Source organism: Lithobates pipiens, unplaced genomic scaffold (assembly GCF_037356315.1).
Source record: "Lithobates pipiens isolate NorthernLeopardFrog02 unplaced genomic scaffold, aLitPip1_a1.2 Scaffold_23, whole genome shotgun sequence".
Lineage (NCBI taxonomy): Eukaryota > Metazoa > Chordata > Amphibia > Anura > Ranidae > Lithobates > Lithobates pipiens.
The window spans coordinates 171,463,825-171,491,566 of NW_027507785.1; the positions used below are offsets into that span (position 1 = coordinate 171,463,825).

Genomic DNA, 27,742 nt, shown 5'->3' on the forward strand with positions numbered 1-27,742 from the left:
CCGCTCTGGCCATAGGCGGAGCCATTCGGGTGGAGGAAGTCGCTCAGGGAAAGGGAGTCGCATGAGGAGTCGCTCCAGGTCTCGTTCAAGGCGCAGCCATTACCGCCAAAGAAGATCCCCTGACCGGAGGCGCCATTCACCAGCACACCACTCCCATCCTTCTGAAAATACCTGCTGGGTATGCGGGGCCATAGCCCTTCCAGACAGGTTGGCATGCCGCAGGTGCTTTGAAGAAGCCACCAGAGAAAAAGGGCAAGAACACAGAGAGCTCACGGAGTCTTCTGCCCAACGTGTCGCTCCGGACATGGAGTTATCTCCACGGGGTGCTTCGCCGGCTCCCCCAAGTACTTCCAGAGAGCATGATTCTCCTTTAAAAGAGGAAGAACTAGAGGCTTCAGCTGGCTTTGATTTCTCCCTAATAGAGCCTTTCGTGAGGTCAGTGAAGGAGGCCATTAGCTGGGAGGAACCCCAGGAGGCCCAACCCAAAAAGAGAAAATATTTCCCGTACCTGAAGAGAGAACCCGAAGCCTTCCCCTTCATTGATGAGTTGGAGGAACTCATCAGAGACGAGTGGCAGAGACCCGAGAAGAAAGCAAGTCTTAACAATCGGCTTGCCAAACTATATCCTCTAAAGGAGGCTAAAATTAAATCTCTTGTGTCCCCGCCAGTGGTGGATGCATCCCTCATGCGCCTGGCCAGGCACGTTACGCTCCCTATCGAGAACGCCGTGTCATTCAAGGACGTCCTAGATAGGAAGATTGATACTGATCTCAAAAGAGCTTACCTAGCAGCAGGAGGCGTATGCAGGCCAGCAGTGGTTCTTGCAGCTGTGGGTAAGGCGATTGCCAGTTGGTCAACAAGCACAGAAAAGCTTGTATGCGAGGGCGCTGATCAGGACCAGATAGTTAGGGCCCTGCAAGAACTAAGCCTTGCAGGGGATTTTGTGGCAGAGGCATCTGTGGATGCTATTAAGTCTGCATCCAGGGCTATGTTGTCCTCGGTAATGGCCAGACGGGCTCTCTGGCTCAAACCCTGGGCGGCAGATCCTGCTTCCAAGTCCAATTGGTGCCACATCCCATATGATGGCGAGAATCTTTTTGGCGCCAAATTGGACTCTGCTATTTCTAAGGTTACTGGCGGAAAATCAGGGCTTATCCCCTCGGATAGAAAGCCAAAGCTTCAGAGGCCTCCTCCCTTTAAGCGTAACCTCCCGGACAGGTACAGGGATGTCAAGTCCTACAGGCCTGGTAGGGAGTACAGAAGGAACTGGAAGGCCCCTCAAACATCCTTCCTGAGGTTCCAGAAGCCCAGGACCCCGGCATCTACTGACCAGAAGTCCTTTTGAAGGTGCGTCCGCCCAGCCAGCAGTGGTGGGGGCCAGACTCTCAAAGTTCACGCTGGTCTGGGCGGAAATGATAAGCGACCCCTGGACGTTAGCCACCATTCACTTCGGGCACAGATGGTCATTCAGGGGACTTCCCCCGGGGGACTATTTTTGCCCAACAAACCTCCCATCATCCCGGCAAAAGAGGTTAGCCTTGGCTCGATACGTTCAGGATCTGCTCCAAAAGGAAGCAATTATGGAGGTGCCCCTATCCCAAAGAGGTCAGGGGTACTATTCCCCTCTATTTCTAGTAAAAAAGAAATCAGGGGAACTACGTCCGGTCCTGGATCTAAAAAAATTAAACCGCTCTATCCGGGTAGAGGCTTTCAAAATGGAGAGCCTCCAGTCTATCCTCCAGGCCATAAATCTGGGGGACTGGATGCTCTCCATAGATCTACAGGACGCCTACCTCCATATCCCTATCCAATCAGAACTCCAAAAGTTCCTCCGCTTTTCGCTAAACCACAGACACTTTCAGTTCCGAAGTCTTCCGTTTGGAATTTCTACGGCTCTCAGGACCTTTACAAAGGTCCTTCTTCCCGTTATCGCGCATCTGAGGGAGAGGGGGTTGCGAGTCCACCATTATCTGGACGATATTCTCCTCCTCTCAGACAGCCGGGAGTCGCTGTTACAACGTCGGAATATCCTCATCTCCACTCTGCAGAATCTGGGATGGCTGATAAACTGGGGGAAAAGTCAGATTCGGCCCACCCAGAGAATGATCTTCTTAGGAGCCCAACTAGATACCCAGTTGAACACAGTGCAGCTGCCTCCGGAGAAGTCTTCCCTATTGGTTCGGAAGGTGAAGAAGGCCATTTTAGCAAGATCCCTGTCGGCCAGAGTATGCCTCAGCCTTCTAGGCTCCCTATCAGCGACCATTCCTATGGTCCGTTGGGCGCAGTGGCACACCAGACCTCTGCAGAACTCCTTCCTACATCAGTGGGATGGTTCATCCATGACCCAGATGATCAGGATCTCAGAGACAGTCAGGCGCTCATTGCATTGGTGGACTCGTCCCCACAACTTAAACAATTACAAACACATAGTCATCCCTCCTCAGGAGGTAGTGACCACGGACGCCAGTCTAGAAGGTTGGGGAGCCCACTACCAGTCCCATGTAGTGCAGGGCCGTTGGCCTTTCGAAGTACGGGACTTGGTATCGAACGTGCTGGAGATGAGGGCGGCCCTCCAGGCTCTCCTGGCTTTCAGCTCCCTTTTAAGGGGGAAGCAGGTCCTCTTAAGGATGGACAACAAGGTTGCTGTCGCCTACATAAACAGACAGGGGGGGACCAGGAGTCCCTCCATGATGCAGGAAGTTCTCCCTGTGATGGAATGGGCACAGTTGAACCTGTCGGACCTGAGGGCGACTTACATCCCGGGGGTCGAAAACATCTTAGCCGACACGCTCAGCAGGGAGTTCGCCTCCAACAACGAGTGGTCCCTGAGCCCTCAGGCCTTCTCCCTCATCTGCCAGACCTGGGGTCAACCAGACATAGACCTTGCTGCGACTCCGGCAAACTCCAAGTGCCGAAGGTTCCTGTCGAGGTTTCCCTTTCACTCAGCGGAGGGGACAGATTGCCTCCAGCATCCCTGGAATTTCCATCTCGGGTATATCTTCCCTCCGACTCCCCTGATAGCGAGATTTCTCTTAAGGCTCAAGAGATCAACAGCATTGGTGATAGCAGTGATTCCTTTTTGGCCCAGGAGGCCATGGTTCACCACCCTCCTACAACTGAGCACAGCAGACCCTCTTGCTCTTCCCCTGTCAGCCGACTTGCTCTCCCAGGGCCAGCTACTACATCCAGATCCGGGGAGGCTACACTTGATGGCTTGGAGGCTGAGAGGGCTAGGTATCTAGGTCAGGGCTGCTCCCAGAAGGTAGTTGATACCCTGCTCCAGGCCAGAAAACCTACCACCAACTGCACCTACCGCAGGGTCTGGGAGAGGTTTGTTTCCTTCTCTCAGGACCTTGGCCGGGATCTATCCTCCCTTTCGGCTCCTCTGATCCTAGAGTTCCTGCAATCAGGCTTAGACAAAGGTCTTAGCTCTAGTACTCTGAAAGTTCAGGTGTCAGCTCTATCCGCCCTGACAGGGGTAAAATGGGCTCATGATCCCCTTGTTATGCAATTTCAGAAGGCCTGTCTTAAACTAAGACCACCTAGGAAGCCCTCCTTTCCAACATGGGACCTATCAGTCGTCTTAGAGGTACTATCCAAAGAACCCTTTTTTCCGCTGGAAAACATCTCCCTCTGGCACCTGACACTAAAAGTTGCCTTCCTGGTCGCAATCACATCAGCGAAGAGAGTTTCAGAGATGCAAGCATTACTGATTAAGGAGCCGTATCTGATCATCCATCCGGACAGGGTAGTTCTAAGACCCTCGGATCGCTTTATCCCAAAGGTGGCATCCTCTTTTCACTTCAACCAGGAAATCAACTTGCCAGCCCTTAACACAGACCAGGGCGACCCTCATCCTCTGGATGTAAGGGGCAACATCATAAAATATCTTTCCATGTCCGAATCCTTTAGAAGATCGGAGAACCTCTTCATCATTCCCTACGGCCTTAGGAGAGGTCAAGCAGCATCGGCCCGAACCATTGCCTCCTGGTTGGTGAAGACCATTAAAAAAGCCTACTTGCTGAGTGAGCTGCAAATTCCTGAAGACCTGAGGGCTCATTCCACCAGAGCAGTGGCCACCTCCTGGGCAGCGTATTGTAGGGTCTCAGCGGAAACCATCTGCAGAGCGGCCACTTGGTCCTCCAGGAACACCTTTATCGCTCATTACAAGGTGGACTCAGCTCGGCTATCAACAGTAGAATTTGGAAAGTCCATTATTCAAGCCAACTCTTCTATTCCTTGCTAATAAACGTTTACCTTTGCATCTCCCACCCAGTCTGCGAGTTAATCCCCAGAGTGTATGCTGCCATGATGCGACAGGAAACCGGAAAATTGTATACTTACCTTTCCGTAATTTTCCTTTCCTGTCGCATCTTCATGGCAGCATACAATATCCCACCCACAAAGGTGATTCATATATACAGAGAATACCGGGGCGGGGGGCGTATCTTCATCTTATAGCTATGTGGTCCTATCAGGTTGTGGGGGCGGAGTCACAACCCAGAGTGTATGCTGCCATGAAGATGCGACAGGAAAGGAAAATTACGGAAAGGTAAGTATACAATTTTCCGGTTTTGGCATAATCATATGCATTAAGGATAGCGCTGTCATTTTTTTAGTATTTCTACCTTGTGGGATAAATAAGTCAGAAGAGAGAAGAGCAGGATCAGAGCTGCTCTGTGCAAAACCATTGCACAGAGCAGGCAAGTATGACATGTTTGTTATTTAAAAAGAACAAGCAAAAAAAACAAACACTTGACTTTAATATCACTTCAATCTGCTTATATTTTGGCTTCCCTGGTCCAACTGTGAGAAGCTCACAGTGTCCTTTGAAATCATTGGGGTTGATTTACTAAACGCAAATCCACTCTGCGCTACAAGTGCACTGCAAGTGTACTTAGAGGTTCAGTCGCTGTAAATCTAAAGGAAAATTCTGAAGCTCTGCTGATTTTATCATCCAATCATGTACAAGAAAAAATTCTATTTTTTTATTTCCCTTGCCTGTCCCCTATGGATCTTCAGCGACTGCACTTCCAAGTGCACTTGCAGTGCAAGGTGTATTTCCCTTTAGTAAATCAACCCCATAGTAAGAAGTTTTAGGGGATAAGAGGAACATGTACAATTGTGCAACCCTGAAGGTAAGCCTCTGGCCAACAATAAGAGCCAGAGAAAAAAGTATAGGTTAGTAAACATGGATTATGCATAAAGGCATATCAAATGATACTCATGTAATAATGTAATTAAATGGGGTAATATGCTAAACTAGGTCACAACGTATTTTATAGTAGCAGGCAAAGAAAAAAAAAAAGACATACATTTGTTTAAATGTTAAATGCAATTAATGCATCCTGCTAGAGCTAATTAAAAGCGACAGGCTCTGCATTTGGAAAAAGCATCCTAAAAATCCAATACAAATATCTATGTACCTATTTCACTTATTAACCTCTTTCTTAAAGGTTCACACATAACTGTGGTTGCAGAGAAAGGGAAGAAGGATGTGAAACTGAGGTGAAAAGATTAAACAGTTTCCTGACTTCTCACACCCAAAAACACTTGCATGTGTGAAACAACCTGTGTTCCTTTACGCCAACCTGTCACTTTTTGATATTGAGTCATTTAACTTTTCCAGTTGCCATATTTATGTATCATGCAAACATCCAGTCGGTTATTATGCAAATACAGTATGTATTGCTATATTTCCATATATTCACATCTGCACTGAACATAGGCTGTTATGTAAGTGCTTGTTGCCTCAGGAGTATATGTTAGCAGATACAAACCACACAGTGAAGTCTCTAATAGACAAGCAGTTTAAAGCAGTAGTAAAACAAACAAACAAATCCTGCAAGGTAAAGACATAATGTGCTAGTATGCATTGCATTTACAAATATAGAATGGTCCTGCGCAACCCAAATGTTACTAAAAAGTGCTAAGTGCTTAAAACCAAAATTAATATACGTGCATAGAAAAATATATAAATGCATAAAAATGCATAAAAAATAGGCACAAAGAACAGTCCCAAAAATCAGTCCCAAAATCTTGGTTCAATAGCATCAGATGCGTTCAAGGAATGGTGTAAAGAAAGATGTTCATCTAAACACAGGAAACTCTATGCTCCCAGAACTCTCACCTCAGAGATTTTGAAAACAGGCACATCAGGTATATCAGACAGCTTCCGTTCCGTTCTTAGCCACCAGAGGATCTTCAATAATAAATGATTGGAATACCGTGTATATCCATGCTAGGCCACCGGAGGGCCAAACCTCACTGTATTATTAGATAGTATCTGCAATGGCGATATCTGCTGATACGTGCAGCTCAAAGATAAAACATAGGGAGAGAAGAGGGGCTCCAATAGTGTAGTAATTTATTAAAAATTGGGTTCAATCAGTTAAAAACAAGATAAGACTCTCACATTAAAGTAATAAGACAGCGCATAAAGAAAGATGGTGTACCGGCGTCTTCCGCCAGTCTTACTTCACTTCCGGTATCGCGTCACGGCCACTCCCTACGCGTTACACATTGCATACTAGCACATTATGAGAGACTTATCTTGAAACTAAGCCCTCCAACGGTGTGCTGTCACCGCTTCACCCAGTCTTCCTTCTGGGTTGCGGGCGCTTGAAAGGCTGAGCCACAATGACATCACTCCCACACATGCACATGGGAGTCACAGCTGTGGCACAAGGCGCTGTGACGTCACTGGCACATGTGCTCTGAAGGAACGGCATATCCATGCCATTCCTTCAGAGAACATGCGCCGGCGATGTCACCTGTTGTTGCTCCCTAGAATATCTCCTAAACAGTGCACGTTTTGGAGATATTTATTTTAACCTACAGGTAAGCTTTATTATAAGCTCACTTGTAGGTAAAAATAAAAATATAGCGTTTACTACCACTTTAAATGCACTTTGTAGAAAGACTATGGAATTTCCCATAGGTAAGGTCGGATGATTCATATATCATTTACTTCCTGGGACCCATCTGTCCTTAGCTCAGGCATGCAGGCAGAGGGTGTGCTTAACTGAGAAAAATCCACCTCACCTCCCGAAGACTCCTGCCATGTATGACATCATTTGCTTAGGGCTGAAAACCAGGAATTAACTGAAGAAATTTAAAAAATAAAATTTACATTCTATGAATGTGGTCTTAATTAGCCAAAAATGTACTTTAAATCTAATTCAACGTATTCATTTTTCAATATTTGGTAGGACTGTTTCTAAGTACAGAAGTTACAGGTTACAGAATGTCAGGAAAACTAAAGTGAGCCCTTTCCTTTCTTCTGGAAGAGGGGCTTTCTCAGCTAAGTACTGTATGACCTCCTGCCCACTTGCCTGGCCTAAGGGCAGATGGATTCCAGGATTCTAGGAAGGATGCTACATAAATCATTTGCCCTTACTCGGGTGTGGCTAGAATTGCTAGGGGAGTTGTTTTCCAAAGTGATTTCTCAACAAAATAAAAGCATGGAGAAATGGATGTATGGGGGAGATTCTTTAGATATTATAATTGAATTAAATGGTGTTTTTGATTTGTGGCGCTCAGCTACAGTTTAGTTTCCCCTTTAACTTTTTAGAACTCCTTAGTTAATTTTTCCATGTCTATTTTAGCTGTTTATATTCTTTTTAATATATAAAGGCAATGCTATTAGCATGGTTTGTTTGCATAACCGTCAATTTCTTCTGCCATAAAACCACGCGCATTACCATACATCTGTAAAATGTTATTATATTGCTGAGTTTTAATAGTTCTACCTCATTATGGGTCATCAGTTAATATGGTCACATTCTGCCTAGTATGTTTTCACAGCCAGGGCTATTGCCAGACAGATTTTTAAGCTTAAGGAAATGACCTCTTCATAAAATGATCAGGATAGTTTGACATGATGTGTCCTTCATGAATTGTGATTTTTTTTTATGTGATTATTCTTTACTTCACTTTATCCGTTTAATATCTCTTGTATGCCATCAAATTTACATAAACCTAAGCCAATGTTACTGGTCTATAGTTTCCTGATTCTAGTGTTTTATAAGCAAACGACCTGTCATCCCAGCCCTCCAGCTGTTGCAGAACTTCACATCCCATGAGGCATTGTAAAACCCTGACATTTACAGACATGACTAGGCATGATGGGAATTGTAGTTTCTGAACAACTGGAGGGCCGTAGTTTGGAGACCCCTGTCCTAGAGTGTGGGGTTGTTTATCACACACAATAGGAGCTCCGTGAAATTGGCAGTTGTGATGGACTCAAGCTCCAATAACAAAACCACACATCTTTATGTGTGTTTATACCCTTTACCAATCCACAAAGTATGTTCTAGTTTTTGCTAACAGAATCCTTTTGCAAATACTTTTACAGAGAAATATAAGAAAATTCTCAGTGTATCAATTGAGGCAGAATATTTTCACAGTTTTGTCCATTTTAATCCCACAACCACAATCAAGAACACTGAATGTGAATCATTAACCAATATATATATTTTTTATTGAGTAACAGCATATTTTCTTTTTCAGCACTGCCATAAACCAAAATGCCAGTCATTTGCGCTGTCTCGTGTGAACCACAGAGCAGTCACTTTCACCGTGCTTTACATTGGTATGTAAACAGTATATAATTTTTTAGAGTTTTAATAGTAATGTATCTTAATCACTAGCCGACCAGCTCAGAGGAAAACCCGGTCCACTGGGTTGGTATCAATGACTGGTTGGCCTGATGTGGGCAAGGATGCCATGGATGAATGTAAGGCCTGGTTGGAGAGGAGGGGATTGAAAGCCTGGGCCTCAATTTGTGCCTGCCGCGGATGTTGTGGTGGCGTATCAAGCCGCATTTTAGCTTTTGCTGGGCTGTTAGGGAGGGGGTTACATTCCGGGGGGTGAGAGGGTAATGCAGGGGTACCTGGTTTAGGTGATTCCCATGGGATTTCGTCCGGGAGATCCATGTAAGAGTCCCTTGGCGTGGCCGGGCCGGCGCCATCTTTGAATATAGTGACCTGCTCCACCAGCTTGTAGGAGAATTCGGTCAGTTTCTGGGGCTTGTACTCCGTTAATCTCTTCCTGGACATGCTGGCTATGATCTCTAGTGCCTCTGGAGCAAGGATGGCTCTGCAAATATACTGCAGCAGGTTGGCTCTCCTGCACGAATCGCCATACCTCTACAGTGGCTCGTGCAGGCGCAGTTGCAGACGGGCATGCGCTGGTGGCGGGGCACTCTTACTCCCGCTGCACACTGCATCTAATACAGAGGCAGAATGGGGATCTGCCTTTGTAAGCAAGGCGAATCCCCATTCTGACAGAGGACATGTCAGACATCTAGTGGCAGTGACATTTTTATAGCACTGATCAATGTAATAATGTCACTGGCCCCCAAAAAGTGTAATTTGGGGTCAGATTTGTCTACCGCAATGTCACAGTCCCATTAAAAATCTCAGATCACCACCATTACTAGTAAAAAAAATAATAATAAAAAAAATCCTAAGTCTATCCCATAGTTTGTAGACGCTCTAACTTTTGCGCAAATCAAACAATATATGCCTGTTGCGATTTTGTTTTACCAAAAATGTGTAGAATAATATATATCGGCCTAAACTGATGAATAAATGTGTTTTTATATATATATATTTTTTTTTTTTTGGGGATATGTATGATAGTAAAAAAAAAAGTATTTTTAATTTTTTTTTCAAAACTGTAACTCTGTTTGTTTATAGCACAAAAAATGTAAAGCACAAAGGTGATCCAACACCACTAAAAGAAAGCTTTATTTGTGGGGAAAAAAAGGACATCAATTTTGTTTGGGTAAAGCATCACATGACTGTGCGATTGTCAGTTAAAGCGATGCAGAAAATGGTCTGGTCATGAAGGGGGCAAATACTTCCAGGGATGAAGTGGTTAAAGTGATATTAAAGGCTCCCTTTTTTCACCTAAAATAAAAAAGAGATTTATACTTACCTGCTCTGTGCACTGGTATTGCACAGAGCAGCCCAGAACCTCCTCTTCTGTGGTCCCCCACTGGTGCTATCTGCTCCTCCCGTTTTCTGTGTGCCCACATAGCATGCATTTTTTTTAAGAGGGGGAAGACAATCTGCGCAGTTAAGTTCCAATAAAGAATGGTTCTAGCTTGTTTTGTTTGTGCCTATGTGCACAAAGTCAAAGATGACACTGGGTGGGTGAAGGACACAGCTCCCTCAAAAACGGGCAAGTTCGAAATAATCTTTCTGCCTTTCTTTGCATTGGCAAAATAGACAAGACATAGAACACCGCTAGTCAATATCTATAGTCAAATCTTTTTTTTTTGTTTTGTTTTCGATAGAGTAGTGAAAAATCTATTGCTATCTGTATCCCTTGTAGGACTGTTCACTCTGTTTAAACTCAAACGCTCATAAAAAATAACTGATATCAGTCCATTATGTGTGTCTATGGACATTCTACTATTGACACATATAATGGACTGAGGACTGATATTAGTTTTGTTTTTATGAGCGCTGCACTTCAGTTTGAGTTTATTTGATATTACAATTTTGTATCTAATGGCATGCTAGCTGCTGGTTTAGGAATTTTTCCCTTTAGCAAATTTTTTTATTTTGAAGTAGTTTACACCGCTTGAAGTGTTGATTACTTTTACTGGTACGAAAAGTTAAGGAAAAATTCAAAATTTTGAGGTGTCACTACAAAAGGTAAAGAGGAGGACCTTCCAACAGGGATGCTTGTTTTGATGACAACTGTCTAAGTTGGCAATTTCCCCACTTAGGAGGGAATTTTTATTCACTTCTTGTGTCTACAGGAAAGGAAGTGGAGTGAAATCCCCCCAGTGGGAGAAAAAAAAACTACAGGGGTTTTAATTATGCCTTACTCTATCCAAAATGATAATTAAAAAACAACAAAGCCTAATGCCCCATACACACGGTTGGATTTTCCAACGGAAAATGTTCGATGGGAGCTTTTTGATGGAAATTCCGACCGTGTGTAGGCTCCTTCAGACATTTTCCATCGAAATTTCCATTGCACAAAATTTGAGATCTGGTTCTCAAATTTTCCGACAACAAAATCCGTTGTCAGAAATTGCGATCGTGTGTGCACAATTCCGGTGCACAAAGTTCTACGTATGCTCGGAATCAAGCAGAAGAGCAGAACTGGCTATTGAACTTCATTTTTCTCAGCTTGTCTTACGTGTTGTACGTCACCGCATACTTGACGTTTGAAATTTTCTACCAACTTTGTGTGACCGTGTGCATGCAAGACAAGTTTGAGTCAACATCCGTCAGAAAAAATCTCATGGATTTTGTTGTCGGAATGTGCGATCGTCTACGGGGCATTAGACTAAATTTGGTTAACTCTAATTTAAGAGAAACTACTTGCCCAAGCCCTTGGGTAAATGTTCTATGGACAGGTGATACAAGTTGGAACCTGTTAAGCAACAAAATAATCAGATTATGTTTGACATAAATCAAATACAACATTCCACATTTACCCCATTCCAACAGTTTAACATGGAGGTTGTAGTAAGAGGGTAATGGCTTGTCACAATTAAATAATCTATACATTCTAGTTTATATCAGAAACATTTTCCAGTTCACCCAGTGTAAAAAAAAACAAAAAAACAATCTATTTAGCAACACAGTGGCTAATGAGTGAGCATGGAGATATAGGCTAATGCATTTAGTGACATACCAATTTTTACCAAAGGATTACAATGGAGGTCAGAGAAGGTAATGGTGATTTGTATTATTTTATATTGTTCATTAGATGCTTACCTGTGAATATTGAAAGTACAGTATTGCAGCCATTGCAGATAACAATTAAGCAATTATATGTTCTATGCCAGCTGATAACAATTTGTCCTGTCAACTTTCCATGGTCAAACCTTTCAGGGATTACATTTTGAAAACCAAAAACATTTTTGGAAGGCAAAATATATGCAAAGGTTATATACTGTATGTAAAGATGGATACACCAGTGTAGATAGTAGATACAGACAGTATGTTATCGGTGCTGTTTACTGTACAGAACATCATCTTAACCAACACATTTAATACATTACCGATTTTTCTTTAGTTTAATGTCCAACTCCAGTCAAGGCTTTCTTCTAATCTTGGATAGTGTGAAAAAAACTTCCATCAACTTTGCATCTCTCTCTGTGTTTTCAGTTGGGAGATTTCTCCTTACTTGGTATCTATTTGCAAAACAGGAAAGAAAGCACAATTGCCCCACTTCCAGTTTATTTCACAGGTGTCAGACAGAACAGGAAGTAAGGGCAAATTTTTCAAGTGGGAAAACGGACAATTAATGAAATGTTCTAATACAGGAAAAAAGTTTTAGAACCTCTGTCAGAGTTTTATCATTTCAAATTTGACAGAATTATATCTTGTCAACAGGGATAATTGGATTTTTTTTACACAATGTAAAGTCCTTTTCTTGAAGTTCATTGAGGGACACAGGATTCAGGGACAATTGGGTTACACTGCCACTTCCAGGAGGATTTGGATACTGGTCTATGAAATCTACTTAATCTCAGCATGCGTCAGTTTTGTAACAAAGCTGTACAGAGAGCAAGATCAGAACACACAGAGCGGTGGGGGTTTGTGAGTACAAAAATCCAATTTTATTTCCCATTTATTGAGGGACAAAGAATTCTGGGACATTTGGGATGTCCAAAAGCAGTCCAACTGACGGGTGGGAAATACAGCAAACAAAAATGCTAACAGGCTATGACGGAACGTCCCTACACTCCGATTGAGTGCTTCCGTCAGTATACCGCTTCCTAAGTCCTGGAACACAACGCCAATGGATCTGGCTATAGGAAACACCAAGAACTAGACAACACCAGTATTGGAGTTCACCAGGAAAATCAATTTTATTTGAGATCTCACACAAAATATATACAGCGGGGTGACTAAAACCTAACATAATTAGCATGAGCTAATTATCTAATCAACACTGGACTCCTTCATTCAATTGCAGGTTAATTAGCACAAACAACAAAACAACAATTGGTAAAATATTCTTTATAATCAAGCCAGACTAGATTCATTTACATTATACAAGACAACATACAGGTGGCTGGAGTTGATGATATTAGCATCTAAGAGTTTGTGTCCCAATAGTGTGATTCAGTCTATTGCTAACATGGCATTTACATATCCAGAGTCTGTGTGTCTTGGGGGGGGGGGGGGGGGCATGGACCTGAATCCAAGTAAAACCACCTCAGGGGTCCCCAGGCATACAGCTCACAAAGAGAACCGTTCCCCCAAATGCGAGGGCCCATAATCACAAGGCAAGAGGCTCACATTCAGTCCCCTCCAAGAGCCTTGGTCCCAGCTAGGTCTGTCACATTTCTCCCCTTTCGGCAGGAGACTAACACAGGAGGAGACCCCAGACGGGTTGACGCCAAAGTTAGTCAGTGGTTCCAGTCCTCTAATGCTGGTATTCACACAGTACCCCAAATAAAGTGCCCCAAACAGAGTATTCCTCACCCAGCCAACCTCTGCCTCTCTCAGAGAACATGCCTGACGCCGGGGAGAGGTGTGGACCGGTCCTTCCCCCTGGAGTCCCTTTAGCCACAGGAGTGAAGACAGGGTGGTTGGGCTCAGTCCGTCATGCTGTTGGGCATCTGGGCCTGCTGCCCAGAATCCCTGGGGTATACAGGTGGAGACTGAAGTCCCATCCACCTTTACAGGAAATCTGTCCTCTGTTTGTTGTGGGCAGAGGCCAGCAGCGCTTTCTTCCGTTGCCAGCAGTTCAGCTGGGCCTAAGAGCTTCCCTACATCATCTGCTCCAGCTAACTGTTGGGGAGAGAGCCTGACTGCCCCAGCTCCCTGGAACTCCGCAGTTGTTGCCGGTGCTGGGCAGAGGTTGGTAACACTCGGCCCGGTTGCCAGCACTTCTGCTGGTTTTCTGTTAGTGGAGACCACAGGCCCATCCACCGACACCAGATAAAGCTGCAGTTGTGAGGCGACAACTGCATTCTCTCCTTGGATCCTGATCTGCAGCTCGTAATAGACTGCCACCTCCTCACCCTGGGCCTCCAGAATTGCGGCAGGCGTGGGGCAGAGGTCTTGGACCCTCTGTCCTGTTGCCAGCACTTCTGCTGGGGGTTTGCTAGGTGGTTCCTCCTCTACAGAAATGTCTATTAAATCCCCAGTCTCTGGAATTGCTAAAAGTGTGGGACAGAGGTCTTGGACCCTCTGTTCAGTTACCAGATCTTCAGTTGGAGAAGTTTGTTGTAACTCCATAGATGCTGTTGGCAGAAAATCACATGTCCCTCTCAGTGTTGTGGGAGAAAGGCCGACTACCTCTTCTCTCAAGAAGGCCAAAGCCACTGTTGGTGCTGGGCAGAAGTTAGCAGAACTCTGCCCTGTTGTCAGCACTTCAGGTTTGGGGATGACAATCTCCGGAGTTCCCACTGCCGATTCTCTGGCATGCTGCTGAACGTGTTCTAGCAGTTTCCTGTATGCCCTTTCCAGTTGCTGTTCCTTCCTTAACAAATGTTGCAGGTTCAGGTTTAAGCTCTGAGACCCCTGCAAGACCGAGCATAGCCTCTCTATATTCACACAGGTCCTCAAGGGTAGGTTTCCCTTCATCGCCAAACACAAAACGATCTGTAAGGCTCTCCCACAGCAATCCAGGGCCTCCAAAGTCATATCCCTCTGGAGAGCATTCTGTTGTCTCCCCTAAATATCCCTGCTCTGCGTGCCATTGCATAGCCTGATTGTCCAGCTCTATCTCCTGCTGGACCAGCCTGTCCAAATCAGTCACCCATTGCTCCTTGGGCCGCTCTCCCAGGAATGCCATCAGCAATGCCCGTTGGTCACTGGCCCGTTGCTCTTGGGTTGGAAAGCAATTGCCCTGTTTTATACCAGCGAGCTGGAGGGCTCCAATCCAGAGCTCCACCCGAATTTGCTGCCTGAGCTCCAGGTATTCATCCTCAGACACAGTCCTGGTGTATGCTGAAAGGACGATCCGCAGCAGCCCGAGAACTCTGATGCCAGGTCCATATCTCTGCGGGGGTGACCGAAGTCTGCTATCCTGATCTTGGATCCAGGTGGAGGTTTGGATGCCCCAGACTGCATGAAGCAACCCACTGCTTGCCACCAATGTGACGGAATGTCCCTACACTCCAATTGAGTGCTTCCGTCAGTATACCGCTTCCTAAGTCCTGGAACACGACGCCAATGGATCTGGCTATAGGAAACCCCAAGAACTAGACAACACCAGTCTTGGAGTTCACCAGGAAAATCAATTTTATTTGAGATCTCACACAAAATATATACAACGGGGTAACTAAAACCTAATCTAATTAGCATGAGCTAATTATCTAATCAACACTGGACTCCTTCATTCAATTGCAGGTTAATTAGCACAAACAACAAAACAACAATTGGTGAAATATTCTTTATAAACTGTGTCAAGCCAGACTAGATTAATTTACATTATACAAGACAACAGACAGGTGGCTGGAGTTGATGATATTAGCATCTAAAGCCCCGTACACACGAGAGGACTTATGTCCGACAGACTTCCGAAGGAGTCCTGCCGGAGTTCCGACAGAGTTCTGACGGACTTTTCGACTGAGCGGACTTGGCCACACACAATCACACCAAACTCAGACGGATTCGAACGTGATGACGTATGACTGGACTCGAATAAGGAAGTTCATAGCCAGTAGCCAATAGCTGCCCTAGCGTCGGTTTTAGTCCATCGGAATAGCATACACACGAGCGAATTTTTCAAAGGGACCGGGTCCGGCGGAGTTCCGTCGGAAAAATTTGAAGCATGTTCCATTTTCTACAGTCCGTCAGACTTTTGCGAATCAAAAGTCCGTTGCAGCCCACACACGATCGAATAGTCTGACGGACTCATTCCGTCGGACTTTGGATGTTGAAAAGTCCGCTCGTGTGTACGCGGCATAAGAGTTTGTGTCCCAATAGTGTGATTCAGTCTATTGCTAACATGGTGTTTACATATCCAGAGTCTGTGTGTCTGGGGGGGGGGGGGGGACATGGACCTGAATCCAAGTAAAACCATCTCAGGGGTCCCCAGGCATACAACTCACAAAGAGAATTGTTCCCCCAAATGCCAGGGCCCATAATCACAAGGCAAGAGGCTTGCATTCAGTCCCCTCCAAGAGCCTTGGTCCCAGCTAGGCCTGTCACGCAGGCTCTCTATAATTAACTGAAAACTGGGGACTGCAACAACTCCAAGATCTGCTTACCACTTGCTGCCCACCTCATGTAGGAGTACTGCGGCAAAAGAGTTCTCCTACGCTGGATCACGTATCTAGTACATGATCAAGCACCTTCAGATATAGGGCGTGCCTGCTGTGCTGTGATTAGTCACAACACAAGCAGATCAGCAGTCGCCAGTCAATTATTGACCATCAGCATGGGTGGCATAGGCTTAAATGATGATTTGCTTGAGTCGCCAAGAAATGGTGGAGCAAGAACCTAGGTCAGTCTTTCTAGACAATTGGAAGTATTGACTGTGAGCTTGACAGAAAAACTGTACAAAATTTCTAATCAAAGAATGGGAGACAAGCGGTTGCTGAGATTTGACACATAATGGCTCAATGGTACCAAATTTGGTGCTTAATCATAGGGAAACACAGATTTTCAGAGGTCCCTGTCCCTGTCCCTCAAGGCCTGGGTTTCAACAGCCATGCTGTTAAAGCAAGCAACTGTGTAACAGGATGGTAAACTGGTCCTTGGGATAGAAAATCCAAAGAGTGTTTACCAGGATACCACATCTGCCTGAAACAGTCAGATACTGTCGCTTTAATAAAAAAGGGAGAACAAACTGCGCTACAGGGAGTTAAAAATCTAAACCAAAAAACAACCAGCAAATATGAGCAGCAGTTCTCCTTTATGACATAAACCACAGTATAACACATATAAAATAAATTAGAATTGCGCAAAAAAAATTATAATTCTATAAATCAGTCCATCAGATATAGAAGCATTGCATTCCTATAAAAAGTCCACCAGTGATTCTAACTATGAGCCTTGATGATTCCAGGTCATAGAAACCGCCATCAGTCACCTCATGTGAAGAGTCCGCCACCAAATAGCAAGGTTTGCTGCTTACCAGCGCGTTTGGCTTAAACCCAGCCTGGGTTTTTCTCCCAACAAAATCGTTCCCCTATTTGCAGGGCGCCACTCACTCACACTTAAAAATAAAGTAATGCATTTACATGTTACAAGTAAAATGAAAGCCTTAAGTCTGGTGTGTCAGGCGCTGCACAACCAGAACAAACCCATCCTTCCGGGACACGAGGGGATAGGTGACATCTTAAAGTGACACGAGGGGATAGGTGACGACTTAAAGCGGGAGTCCGCCGGGACTCCTCGTCTTTTTTTCAAATACTGCAGCTGCTGACTTTTAAAATAGTGACACTTACCTGTCCAGCGCGCCCGCGATGTCGGCACCCGAAGCCGATCTCTAGATCGACACTCGAGTGCTGCCGCCGCCATCTTGGGTATGGGAATCAGGAAATGGAGCCTTTCGGCTTCATTTCCCGGTTCCCTACTGCGCATGCGCGAGCCGCGCTGCGCAATGAGGACGGTCCCCGCTGCCTCTGGGATCTGTGTATTTCCCAGCAGGCAGCGGAGCACTTGCGGAAGGGGGCGGGCACTTGCGGAAAGGGGCGTAATGTACGCCCCTTTCCGCAAAGAGCTAGACCGGAAGTGGGTGCAGTTACCTGGATTATCCAGGTAACTGCACCCCCCTCCCCCCTGAAAGGTGCCAATCGTGGCGCCGGAGGGGGGGAGGAATCCGATAAGCGGAAGGTCCATTTTAGGGTGGACCTCCGCTTTAAAGTGAAACAATAAAAATGAAAAATTTATTTTAATATAGTGCCTGTAGCTTGTAGTCTGCCTATAAAGTAGCACATCTGTACAGTGTATAGAATCTGCTGCAGCAAAACTGACATATATAAAGGAAAAAAAAATACATTTAAATGTATTTTCCCTACAAGCTTTCTTTTGTTTCTTTTGTAAACAGCTTGGGGAGTCTGTATGACGAGGCTACAATTTAGTCCACTGCGAACAAGATTAGAGATTTTTTTTGGGATAAATTCTGGTGTCTCTTTTGGCAAACTTTGGATGGAAATAACAAAGTTTTGCACCACAATGAGCAAACCTTATGCAAAGAAGCCAAATTATAGTACACTCAGGCCAAGATTAAACATTTTTTTAGTTAAAGTCTGGTGTCTCTTTTTTTATTCAATAAATTTTTATTGGTTTTTAGAAGTATAACATCAAAAATACAAGATAATTGCAGTGAGTATGATGGTATTAACAATTACAATGTAGACAACAGGTACGCAGTGACACCAATGAACTGCGGTATAGTCAGTATAACAAGGGGAGTTAAGGAATATGTCAACCTTGCAAAAGTCTGAGTTGTTGATTTAGTATTCTATTATGTTTATCGTTCCTATATATAGCGTGTAAGAGATGGTCACCAATAGCGGATCGGCCCAGCTTCACTCTAGCTCCCCATTTGGTAGCATACTGTGCCAGTGGGGAGGATGCCATCATCCGTTCATAGGTGTAGTGTAGTTGGGTTAATTCAATTCCTTGGACTATGGTAAGGGGTTTGTTGTTTATTCCATTGTCTGGTTATTGTTAGTCTTGTGACCAGGAGCAAGTGGGTTATAGAGTGTTACGTAGGTGGGGGAAGGTTGTTAATCCCTAAAGATAGTATAGCCAGGGCAGGGTTTGTCGTTTCCCGTTGTGGGGCAATGTCAGATATTATAACAAAAATTTTCAGCCAAAATTAGTTTAGTGTGGGACACTTCTATAAGACATGCAATAGGTCTCCTCGGTTGCCCCATTATCTCCAACAGCTATCAGATACTAGAGGATTAAATCTGACCAGTAAGGAGGGTGTGTAGTACCATCTATTTTTATTTTGACCGTTAGTTCCCTTTGTGTGAATTTGTAGGCTTTAAGCCACTGACATGGAGTGAAGGATTGTTGTAAGTACTTTTCCCATTGTATGTGGGAAGAAGTTATGATGAAAGTTTTTTTCTGGTGAAGGATGTTGTAAAACAATGTAATTCCCTTTTGAGTGGGTATACTGGATGTAAGATATGCCCAAGCTAATGTGTGGATTTTGACCAGGATGTGTGGGGGCTGTATTTAGGCAGTGGAGGATTTGAAGGTATTGATAATAGTCCATGTGCGGAATTTTGAATTATTTTTGGATGGTAACGAATGATTTGGGAGAGTCCTGGGAATATAAATGGTGAATGTGTGTTATGCCCTTCGTTAATCAGGATTGGAGGGAAATTTGATTGATGTTGTGAAGCAGAGATTTCAGAGGAATTTCCACTAAAGTGTGAGGCATATTTGTGTAGTCGTGGGTTAGGAGGCTCAGCCACATTTTAATGGAGATTTTCATTGTTGGGGGTAGATGTGATGCCGCGTACACACGATCAAACAATCCGGTGGAAAAGTCCGGCAAACTCAAGTCCGCCGGACAATCCGCCCGTGTGTAGCCTCCGGTGGACTTTTTTTACCCAAAAGTACGGCGGAATTAGAAAGTAGTTTTGCACTTCAATCGTACCGCCATACTTTTGAAATGAACGGACTTTTTCCCACCCGGAGAAAAGTCCACTAATTTTGAGCGCGTCTCCAGGTAGACGGAGCCAGCGAAGGAGGCGTCACTGGCCCCATCACCTGGTATGGACTTAACGGGGAACCCCAACACCGAACAAAATCGGTCCACATCAGACCCTTGTCCGAGCACGCTACCCGGCCGGCCAGAAAAGGGGGGGACGAGAGAGCGCCCCCCCCCCCCTCCTGAGCCGTACCAGGCCGTGTGCCCTCAACATGGGGGGTGCCCCCCACCCCAAAGCACCTTGTCCCCATGTTGATGAGGACAAGGGCCTCTTCCCGACAACCCTGGCCGTTGGTTGTCGGGGTCTGCGGGCGGGGGCTTATCGGAATCCGGGAGCCCTCTTTAATAAGGGGGCCCCCGGATACCGGCCCCCCACCCTATGTGAATGAGTATGGGGTACAATGTACCCCTACCCATTCACCTGTAAATAAAAGTAAAAAAAACCACAACACACAAGGGTTAAAATAGTTTATTGCACAGCTCCTGGGGTCTTCTGTCCGTCTTCGGGGGTCTTCTCACCGGACTCCTCCGCTATCTTCTGCTAGCTCTTTTGCTAGCGGAGGAGCCCGGCTTTCTTCTTTGCCGCCGCCCTCTTCTTCTGACTTCGGGGGTCTTGTCCCCCTCTTCGGTTCTTCTTGCCGGGCCACCACGCCTTCTTAGTACGCCGTATTAGTCCGCTGAAAAAGTTCCGTGTGTGGGCAAGTAGCCCGTTCGGAAAGTCCGGTGGACAGTCGGCTACGTGTGTACGCGGCATGAGGGAATATTAGCTCCCAGTTGGCCTCCAAAGAGCCAAAGGTTCATGGGGCCATAGATGCTGTAGGTGGATTAAATATTGCCCCATAATGTTGTGGGCGAGGGTCAGAACCATTCTTTTAATTGGGTTAAGATAGAGGCCAAAAAGTAATCCTGGAAGTCTATATAACCTACTCCTCCACATAATCTGTGTTTAATTAACTTGGCATGGGAAAACGTGGGTCTTTTCCCTTTCCAGATATATCTTGATAACATAGTTTGAAGGGATTTAAAAAAGCTGGAAGGAATAGGGATGGGGAGAGTTCTGAATAGGTGGAGGATTTGCGGTAAGTGAATCATTTTGAACGCCGCTAGTCTGTCCCACCAGGAGAATTCATGTTTGGCTAATTTGTCTAGGTCATCTTGCATTGTGGCTCGGAGGGGTATATAGTTGTGAGAGAATAAAGATTTAGTGGACCTAGTAAGGTTAATTCCCAGATATGGTATACTATGGTCTGCCCACGTGTATGGGTATTGTTGTTGTAGTTAGGTTCCTCATGACTGCATCAATGCCTGTCGAGTATTTGGGATTTTGTTGGATTGGCTTTGTAGTAGAAGACCTCTCCGAACCAATGTAAAGTTTTTTGGTTTTCCTGGAGGTGATAGTGACGGTTTGGTTAACATTAGTATTACATTGTCCGCAAATAAACTTATTTTGTGGCCTGTTTTCCCTAAAGTTATTACAGATATTTTGTGATTGGACCAGATATGTTCAGCCAGAGGTTCCATTGCTAGGTTAAAAATTAGAGGGGATAGAGGGCAACCCTGCCTCGTTCCGTTAGTTATTTGGAATGGGGCGGAGAGTAGGCCAGAAGTACAGACCTGTGCTGATGGGGTAGTGTATAGGGCCAAAATGGCCATAAGGATGCACCCTTGAATCCGAATTTAAGGATTACCACAGATAGATAGGTCCAGTTGACTCTATCAAATGCCTTCTCTGTGTCTAAAGATAGAAGCAGAGAAGGCGCTCCCGTGGAGTTAGTGTGGTGGATAAGGTTGATTAGCCTCCTAGTGGCGTCAGAGGTCTGATGGCCCTTGGTGAATCCCGTTTGGTCATGGTGAACTAGAGTGGGAAGGATGTTTACAAGTCTGTTTGCATTTAATTTGGCATATAGTTTGAGTTTTAGGTTGAGGAGAGATATGGGGTGGAAGTTTTGGGGAACATTGGGTTCTTTTCCGGGTTTAGGTAAGGTGATCACGAGTGCAGGTAGCATTTACTTGGGGAAGGAGAAGGAGGAATCGGCACGGTCAAACAGACTGCAGAGATGTGGAATTAGTATCCTACTGAATGTTTTATAATATTCCCCAGTAAGTACATCTGGGCCAGGGGATTTGGAATTAGGCAGTGAATCAATTACTGGGGTATTTAAGCTTGCTAATTCAGTAGATAGTGAGGGAAATTCAATGTGATTGAGGAATGATTGAATTACGTCTGGAGTGGGTTGATGTATGCGATTGTCTGTTTTGAGATTGTACAAGTCACCGTAGTAAGTGCTAAAAGCGTCAGCTATGGCTTGTGGGTTTATAATTTTATTCTGGGCCATGGGGTAGAATAGCTGTGAGATTCTGGTTTTCAATCTCTGTCCTTTAATGTGACGGGCCATATTTTTCCCTGCTTTGTTGTTAGTGGTATAAGATTTAACCTTTAGTTTCCTAAGGTTTAGTTCATAGCCCTCAAGCAACAGTGAGTGAAGCTCAAGGCGTAACTTGAAAAGATGAGATTGGAGGGAAAATGAGGGGTTTAATTTGTTTTGGGAATCTATGTTAGCTATCTCTGCAGTCAATTCATCCAGCAACCTCGTCCTCCTCCTTTTCGCTTGAGATCCAAGCTGTATGAAGAAACCTTTTATGTAGGATTTATGGGCATTCCACAGGACCACCTGGTCAGCCACTGAGCCTGTGTTATCAATGAAAAATTCTGTCAGTTTTTGGAAGAGGTATTTAGCATCGGATGGTTGTTGAAGAAGAGAGTTGTTTACCCTCCAGATATAAGAGTGGGGGTTAGTAGGTCTATTTGCAATTTTTATACTGACAGGCGCGTGGTCTGACCAGGTGATGGTGTGGATTTGGGAATCACAAATATTCTGCAACAACCACTTATCTGCTATAAACAAATCAATGCAGGAATAAGTGTTGTAAGGTAAGTATAATCCCTCTCCGATGCATGACCGCACCTCCATACGTCATATAAGTCATTGGTTGCAAGGAAGGTTGACAGTGGAGACAAAAAGAGTTAAAGTTAAAGTCGCCACAAATTAATAGTTGTCCCTGTTGCACTTCTTTGATAGTCTGCATGTCTAATGTTCGGGCGTAGATGGTGGCTATTGTATATGCGGCATTGTCCATAGTGCATGTCAGTATTACATATCAACTCTCACGTACCTTCTAGTAGCGAGCCCGGATTGCGGAGAGAGGCCTCCCTTACGACTCCCACTACCGGTTTCCTGGCAATGTAACAGGGAACACAGGAGTAAGGAGGGGTACAGGTGCCTGGCAGGATCAACAGATGGGTAGGATGGGTAGGCAAGGTTCAGTGGAGCAGGTAATCACAGGTAGTTTATAGCAGACACACAGTTCAAGGAGCAGGTAACTTGGCAATAAGCAGTGCAGGAAAGCAGGCCACTTGTAGCAGGTGAACAGTGTAATATACACAAGTGCTTGCAGCAGATAAACAGTCAACATAAGCAGGCACTAGGAGCGGATGGACAGTGCAATATTAGCAGGTTACTTATAGCAGATGACACAGTTCAGTATAAGCAGGTGACTTGCAGCAGATAGGTAGTTCAATATGAGCAGGCACTTATAGCAGATGAACAGTTCAATACTAACAGATCACTTGTAGCAGATGACACAGTTCAGTATAAGCAGGTGACTTGCAGCAGATAGGTAGTTCAATATGAACAGGCACTTATAGCAGATGAACAGTTCAATACTAACAGATCACTTGTAGCAGATGACACAGTTCAGTATAAGCAGGTGACTTGCAGCAGATAGGTAGTTCAATATGAACAGGCACTTATAGCAGATGAACAGTTCAATACTAACAGATCTCTTGTAGCAGATGACACAGTTCAGTATAAGCAGGTTACCCTTTAGCAGACGGATGGTCAGAGCAAGCCGGATCGGATACCAGACAGGAACGAAGTACAAGGGAACAGGCAGGAGAATAGTCACAACAAGCCGAGGTCGGGTGCAGGCGGATAGCAGATAGGTCACAGGCAGGCCGGGTCAAACAGGAACAAACAATACGGATCAGGTCTCACAGATATAACGCTGTAGAGCAGACAGCAAAGACTGTTGGCAAGAAGCTGGTTTAAATAGGCCGTTTGGCGCCAATACGGACGCACGCACGCGACCGTGCACGTGCCCGCGCACGTGCACCTGTGTACGAACGTAAGGGCGTGCGTACCCGCGACGATTGTACATCAGAAGACCTGGAGGACCATCTCTTCGTGAGATTTTCATGACATTGCCCCCTCCCAAGGGGCAGCCTCCGGATGCCCTTTCGGGCAAACTTTTCCGGATGGGCCCTTTTAAAGGATCGAATCAAGTTTTTCGCATGAATATTGTCCTCAGGCTCCCAGGAGTTCTCTTCAGGACCATATCCTTTCCATTTGATTAAGAACTGGTTCTGGTTTCCTCTTCTTCTGGATTTTAGGATGGCTTCAATTTCAAATTCTTCTTCACCATCAACCAAGATCGGATCAGGAGGAGTGGTTTTTCGGTTAGGAAATGGATTGGGAGTGAAAGGTTTCAATAAGGATACATGGAATACCGGATGAACCTTTAGTGAGTCTGGAAGTTCTAGTTCAAAAGCAACTTCGTTAATCTTCCTTTTGACTGAGAAAGGTCCTAAAAACTTGGGACCTAGTTTCCTTGAAGGACACGCCATTTTCAAGTTTACCATGGATAGCCACACCAAATCACCAGGTACCAGTACTAACTCTCCTCGTCTCTTCCTGTCAAAGGTTGCCTTGTTGTGCTCTTGAGTTTTAGTCATTGTTTCTTGTAGAAGTTTGTTGTTGGTTGAAAAAAAGTTCATCTTTTCCTGGACCGCAGGTACTGAACATTCAGGAAGGGAGTTGGGTAAAAATGAAGGGTGGAAGCTATAATTGGCAAAAAAGGGTGTCTGTTTGATGGCGGAATGGAGAGAATTATTATACGCAAATTCAGCTACTGGAAGTAGGGAGATTCAATCATCTTGTGCAAAAGAGGAAAAACAGCGTAAATATTGTTCGAGAGTTTGGTTTGTCCTCTCAGTCTGCCCATTGGACTGAGGATGATAAGCGGATGAGAAAGATAGCTCAATATTCAAGGCCCTGCAGAGGGACTTCCAGAATCGAGAGGTGAACTGTACTCCTCGATCCGAAACTATATTGGCTGGTACCCCATGGAGCCTAATTATTTCTTTGATAAACACTTGTGCAGTTTCAGAGGCTGAAGGGGTACCCTTCATGGGAATAAAATGTGCCATCTTTGACAGACGATCGACCACCACCAAGATAGTAGTATGATCGTCTGCCGGAGGCAATTCAACAATGAAGTCTAGAGACAGCATTTTCCATGGCCTGTCCGGAACAGACAACGGTTTAAGGAGGCCCCAGGCCTTGGTTTTACAGTTCTTACTCCTAATGCACGTAGTGCAGGTGTTCACGTATTTCCTGCAATCCTCCCGTAACTGAGGCCACCAAAAAGTACGCTGTACCAAATCAATGGTTCTAGTGATACCAAAAATTCCGGCGAGTGCGTGGTCATGACACAGCTCTAGAACAGATACCCGCAGAGTTTCGGGGATGTAGATCTTCTCTTTATACCACAGTAACCCACCTCTGGTTTGTAGTTCTGGTTCTGAGAAGGGTCTTTGTCCCATGGAGGCTTGTCTAAGCCGAGAGAGAAGATCTTCCTGAAGCAGAAGGAAATTCCCAGGAGCGAGAATGGTATCCGGAGGAGATTTCTCCTGGGACTTGTGGAACATCCGTGACAAGGCATCTGGTTTTATATTCTTAGACCCTGGGCGATACGTCACATGGAAAGAGAACCGGGAGAAGAAGAGTGCCCACCTGGCTTGTCTTGGTTTTAGTCTTTTTGCAGATCTTAAGTACTCCAGGTTTTTGTGATCTGTAAATATTAGAATTGGATGAGAAGCTCCTTCCAACAAATAACGCCACTCTTCTAATGCGGATTTAATGGCTAACAGCTCCCGGTCTCCGACATCGTAATTTTTCTCGGCTGCAGATAACTTACATGAAAAGAAAGCCACAGGATGAAGCAGGGCCTTAGTTCCTTGTCTTTGGGATAATATAGCTCCTACGGCGATTTCGGATGCATCCACTTCTAAAACAAATGGCAGGGAGGAATCTGGATGTCTTAAAATAGGAGCGGAGGTGAAAAGTCCCTTGAGAGTCTCAAATGCTTTTTGAGCTTCAGAGGTCCAATGAAAACGGGTTCCTTGTCTAGTTAGTTGTGTGATGGGTGCAACAATAGCTGAGAAACCTTTAATAAATTTGCGGTAGAAGTTGGCGAATCCAATAAAACGTTGGATTCCTTTCCTGTCTACAGGAGTCGGCCAGTCCAAAATCGCAGCAATCTTCTGGGGGTCCATTTTTATACCCTTACTAGAGATGATCAACCCCAGGAATGGTATACTTTCCTGTTCAAACAAACACTTGTCTGCTTTTGCATATAGTCCGTGTTGGCGGAGCCGACCCAACACGCTTTTGACGTGCTTGCGATGGGCTTCAAGGGAGGAAGAAAAAATCAAAATATCATCTAAATAAACGACAGCAAATAAGTCCAGAAAGTCCCGGAGCACATCATTGATAAAGTATTGGAAAGTGGCGGGGGCATTACACAAACCGAAGGGCATCACCAAATACTCGAAGTGTCTGAATCGGGTACGGAAAGCAGTCTTCCACTCATCTCCGGCCTTGATACGGATCAAGTTGTAAGCCCCACGGAGATCGAGTTTAGTGAACACTGTAGCAATTCCCAGTCTTTGGAATAACTCTGGAAAAAGAGGGAGAGGGTACCGGTTCTTTATAGTGATGTTGTTTAATTCACGGTAGTCTACGCAGGGTCGGAGAGTGTGGTCCTTTATCTCAACAAAGAAAATACCTGCACCTGCTGGGGACGTAGACGGGCGAATGAACCCCTTCTTTAAATTTTCTTCGAGGTATTCTTTGAGTTTCTCCTGCTCTACCTCTGTTAAGGGAAAAACCCTTCCAAACGGAATCTTGGCTCCAGGAAGTAACTCAATGGGGCAGTCATAAGCCCGGTGGGGCGGGAGCACCTCTGCCTTTTGTTTACTGAACACGTCCAAAAATTCATGGTAGACTTCGGGAATGGCTTGACGTAAATCGATCTCTGAGTCAGTAGATAATAAAGTTGCTGGTCTCAGAGAACTGGATGAACCACAGAACTTCTGGCAATACGGTGAAGAAAAGGTAATTTCTCCTGTAGTCCAATTTATGGTTGGATTGTGAGTCTGTAGCCAGGGCATCCCAAGGATTACAGGAAAAAGAGGGGAGGTGATAATGTCCATCCGGAGAAGTTCTCGATGAGAACCAGAGATAACAGTAGGTAGAGGTGCAGTTTCTCGAGTTACAGGACCAGATTTAATAGCGGAGCCATCGGCCAAATGAATAGAGAGTCCACGGGTCTTAGGTAGGAGAGGAATCTGATGTTGGGCAGCAAAGGATGAATCCATAAAACAGCTGCATGCCCCGGAATCAATAATGGCGGGTGTCTGTAAAGTCTTTCCTGGGAACTGAAAGGAGACAGAAATGATAAGATGAGATGGAAACTTTATTAAAGAGTCTGGGAGATCAGGAGGCATGGATGGACACTTACGAAGTTTTATTGGACAGTTCCTGACGTAATGTCCAGATTCCCCGCAATAGAGACATAAGTTATTATTCCGCCGACGTTGACGTTCTTCGGGGGTAAGAGATGGCCGCAAGACTCCAAGTTGCATTGGCTCAGGTGTGTCAGACGTGGATCGGGTGGCAGGTGCTGGATGTAAATGGCTTGGGGCCTTTGGAAGCATCCAGGTTGGACGAGAGAAACCAGTGGCCCTCTCAGCTCTCCTCTCTCTCAGACGGCGATCGATCTGTATCGCCAAGTCAATTAGTGCGTTTAATGTCTGTGGAACACCGACTCTAGCAAGCTCATCCTTCAAAGAATCAGAGAGTCCCATGCGGAACTGATGGCGAAGGGCAGCATCATTCCAGTTTGTATCTGCACCCCAACGCCTGAACTCGGCCACATAATCTTCCACCGCCCTTCGTCCCTGCTGGAGGGTCCGCAAAGCGGTTTCTGCAGTTGCTGAAAGTTGAGGATCTTC

At 45.1% G+C, this 27,742-nt stretch overlaps 1 protein-coding gene across 2 annotated transcripts in view; it reads left to right on the forward strand.

Moving 5' to 3' along the window:
• The window catches only part of SELL (selectin L), a 312,696-nt gene that overhangs the window by 30,815 nt on the left and 254,139 nt on the right, over positions 1-27,742 (forward strand). For both annotated transcript variants that reach the window (XM_077452613.1, XM_077452614.1), the window contains exon 2: positions 8,512-8,593. In XM_077452613.1, coding sequence (XP_077308739.1) covers positions 8,512-8,593 — 82 coding nt within the window. The remainder of the gene's footprint in view (positions 1-8,511; positions 8,594-27,742) is intronic.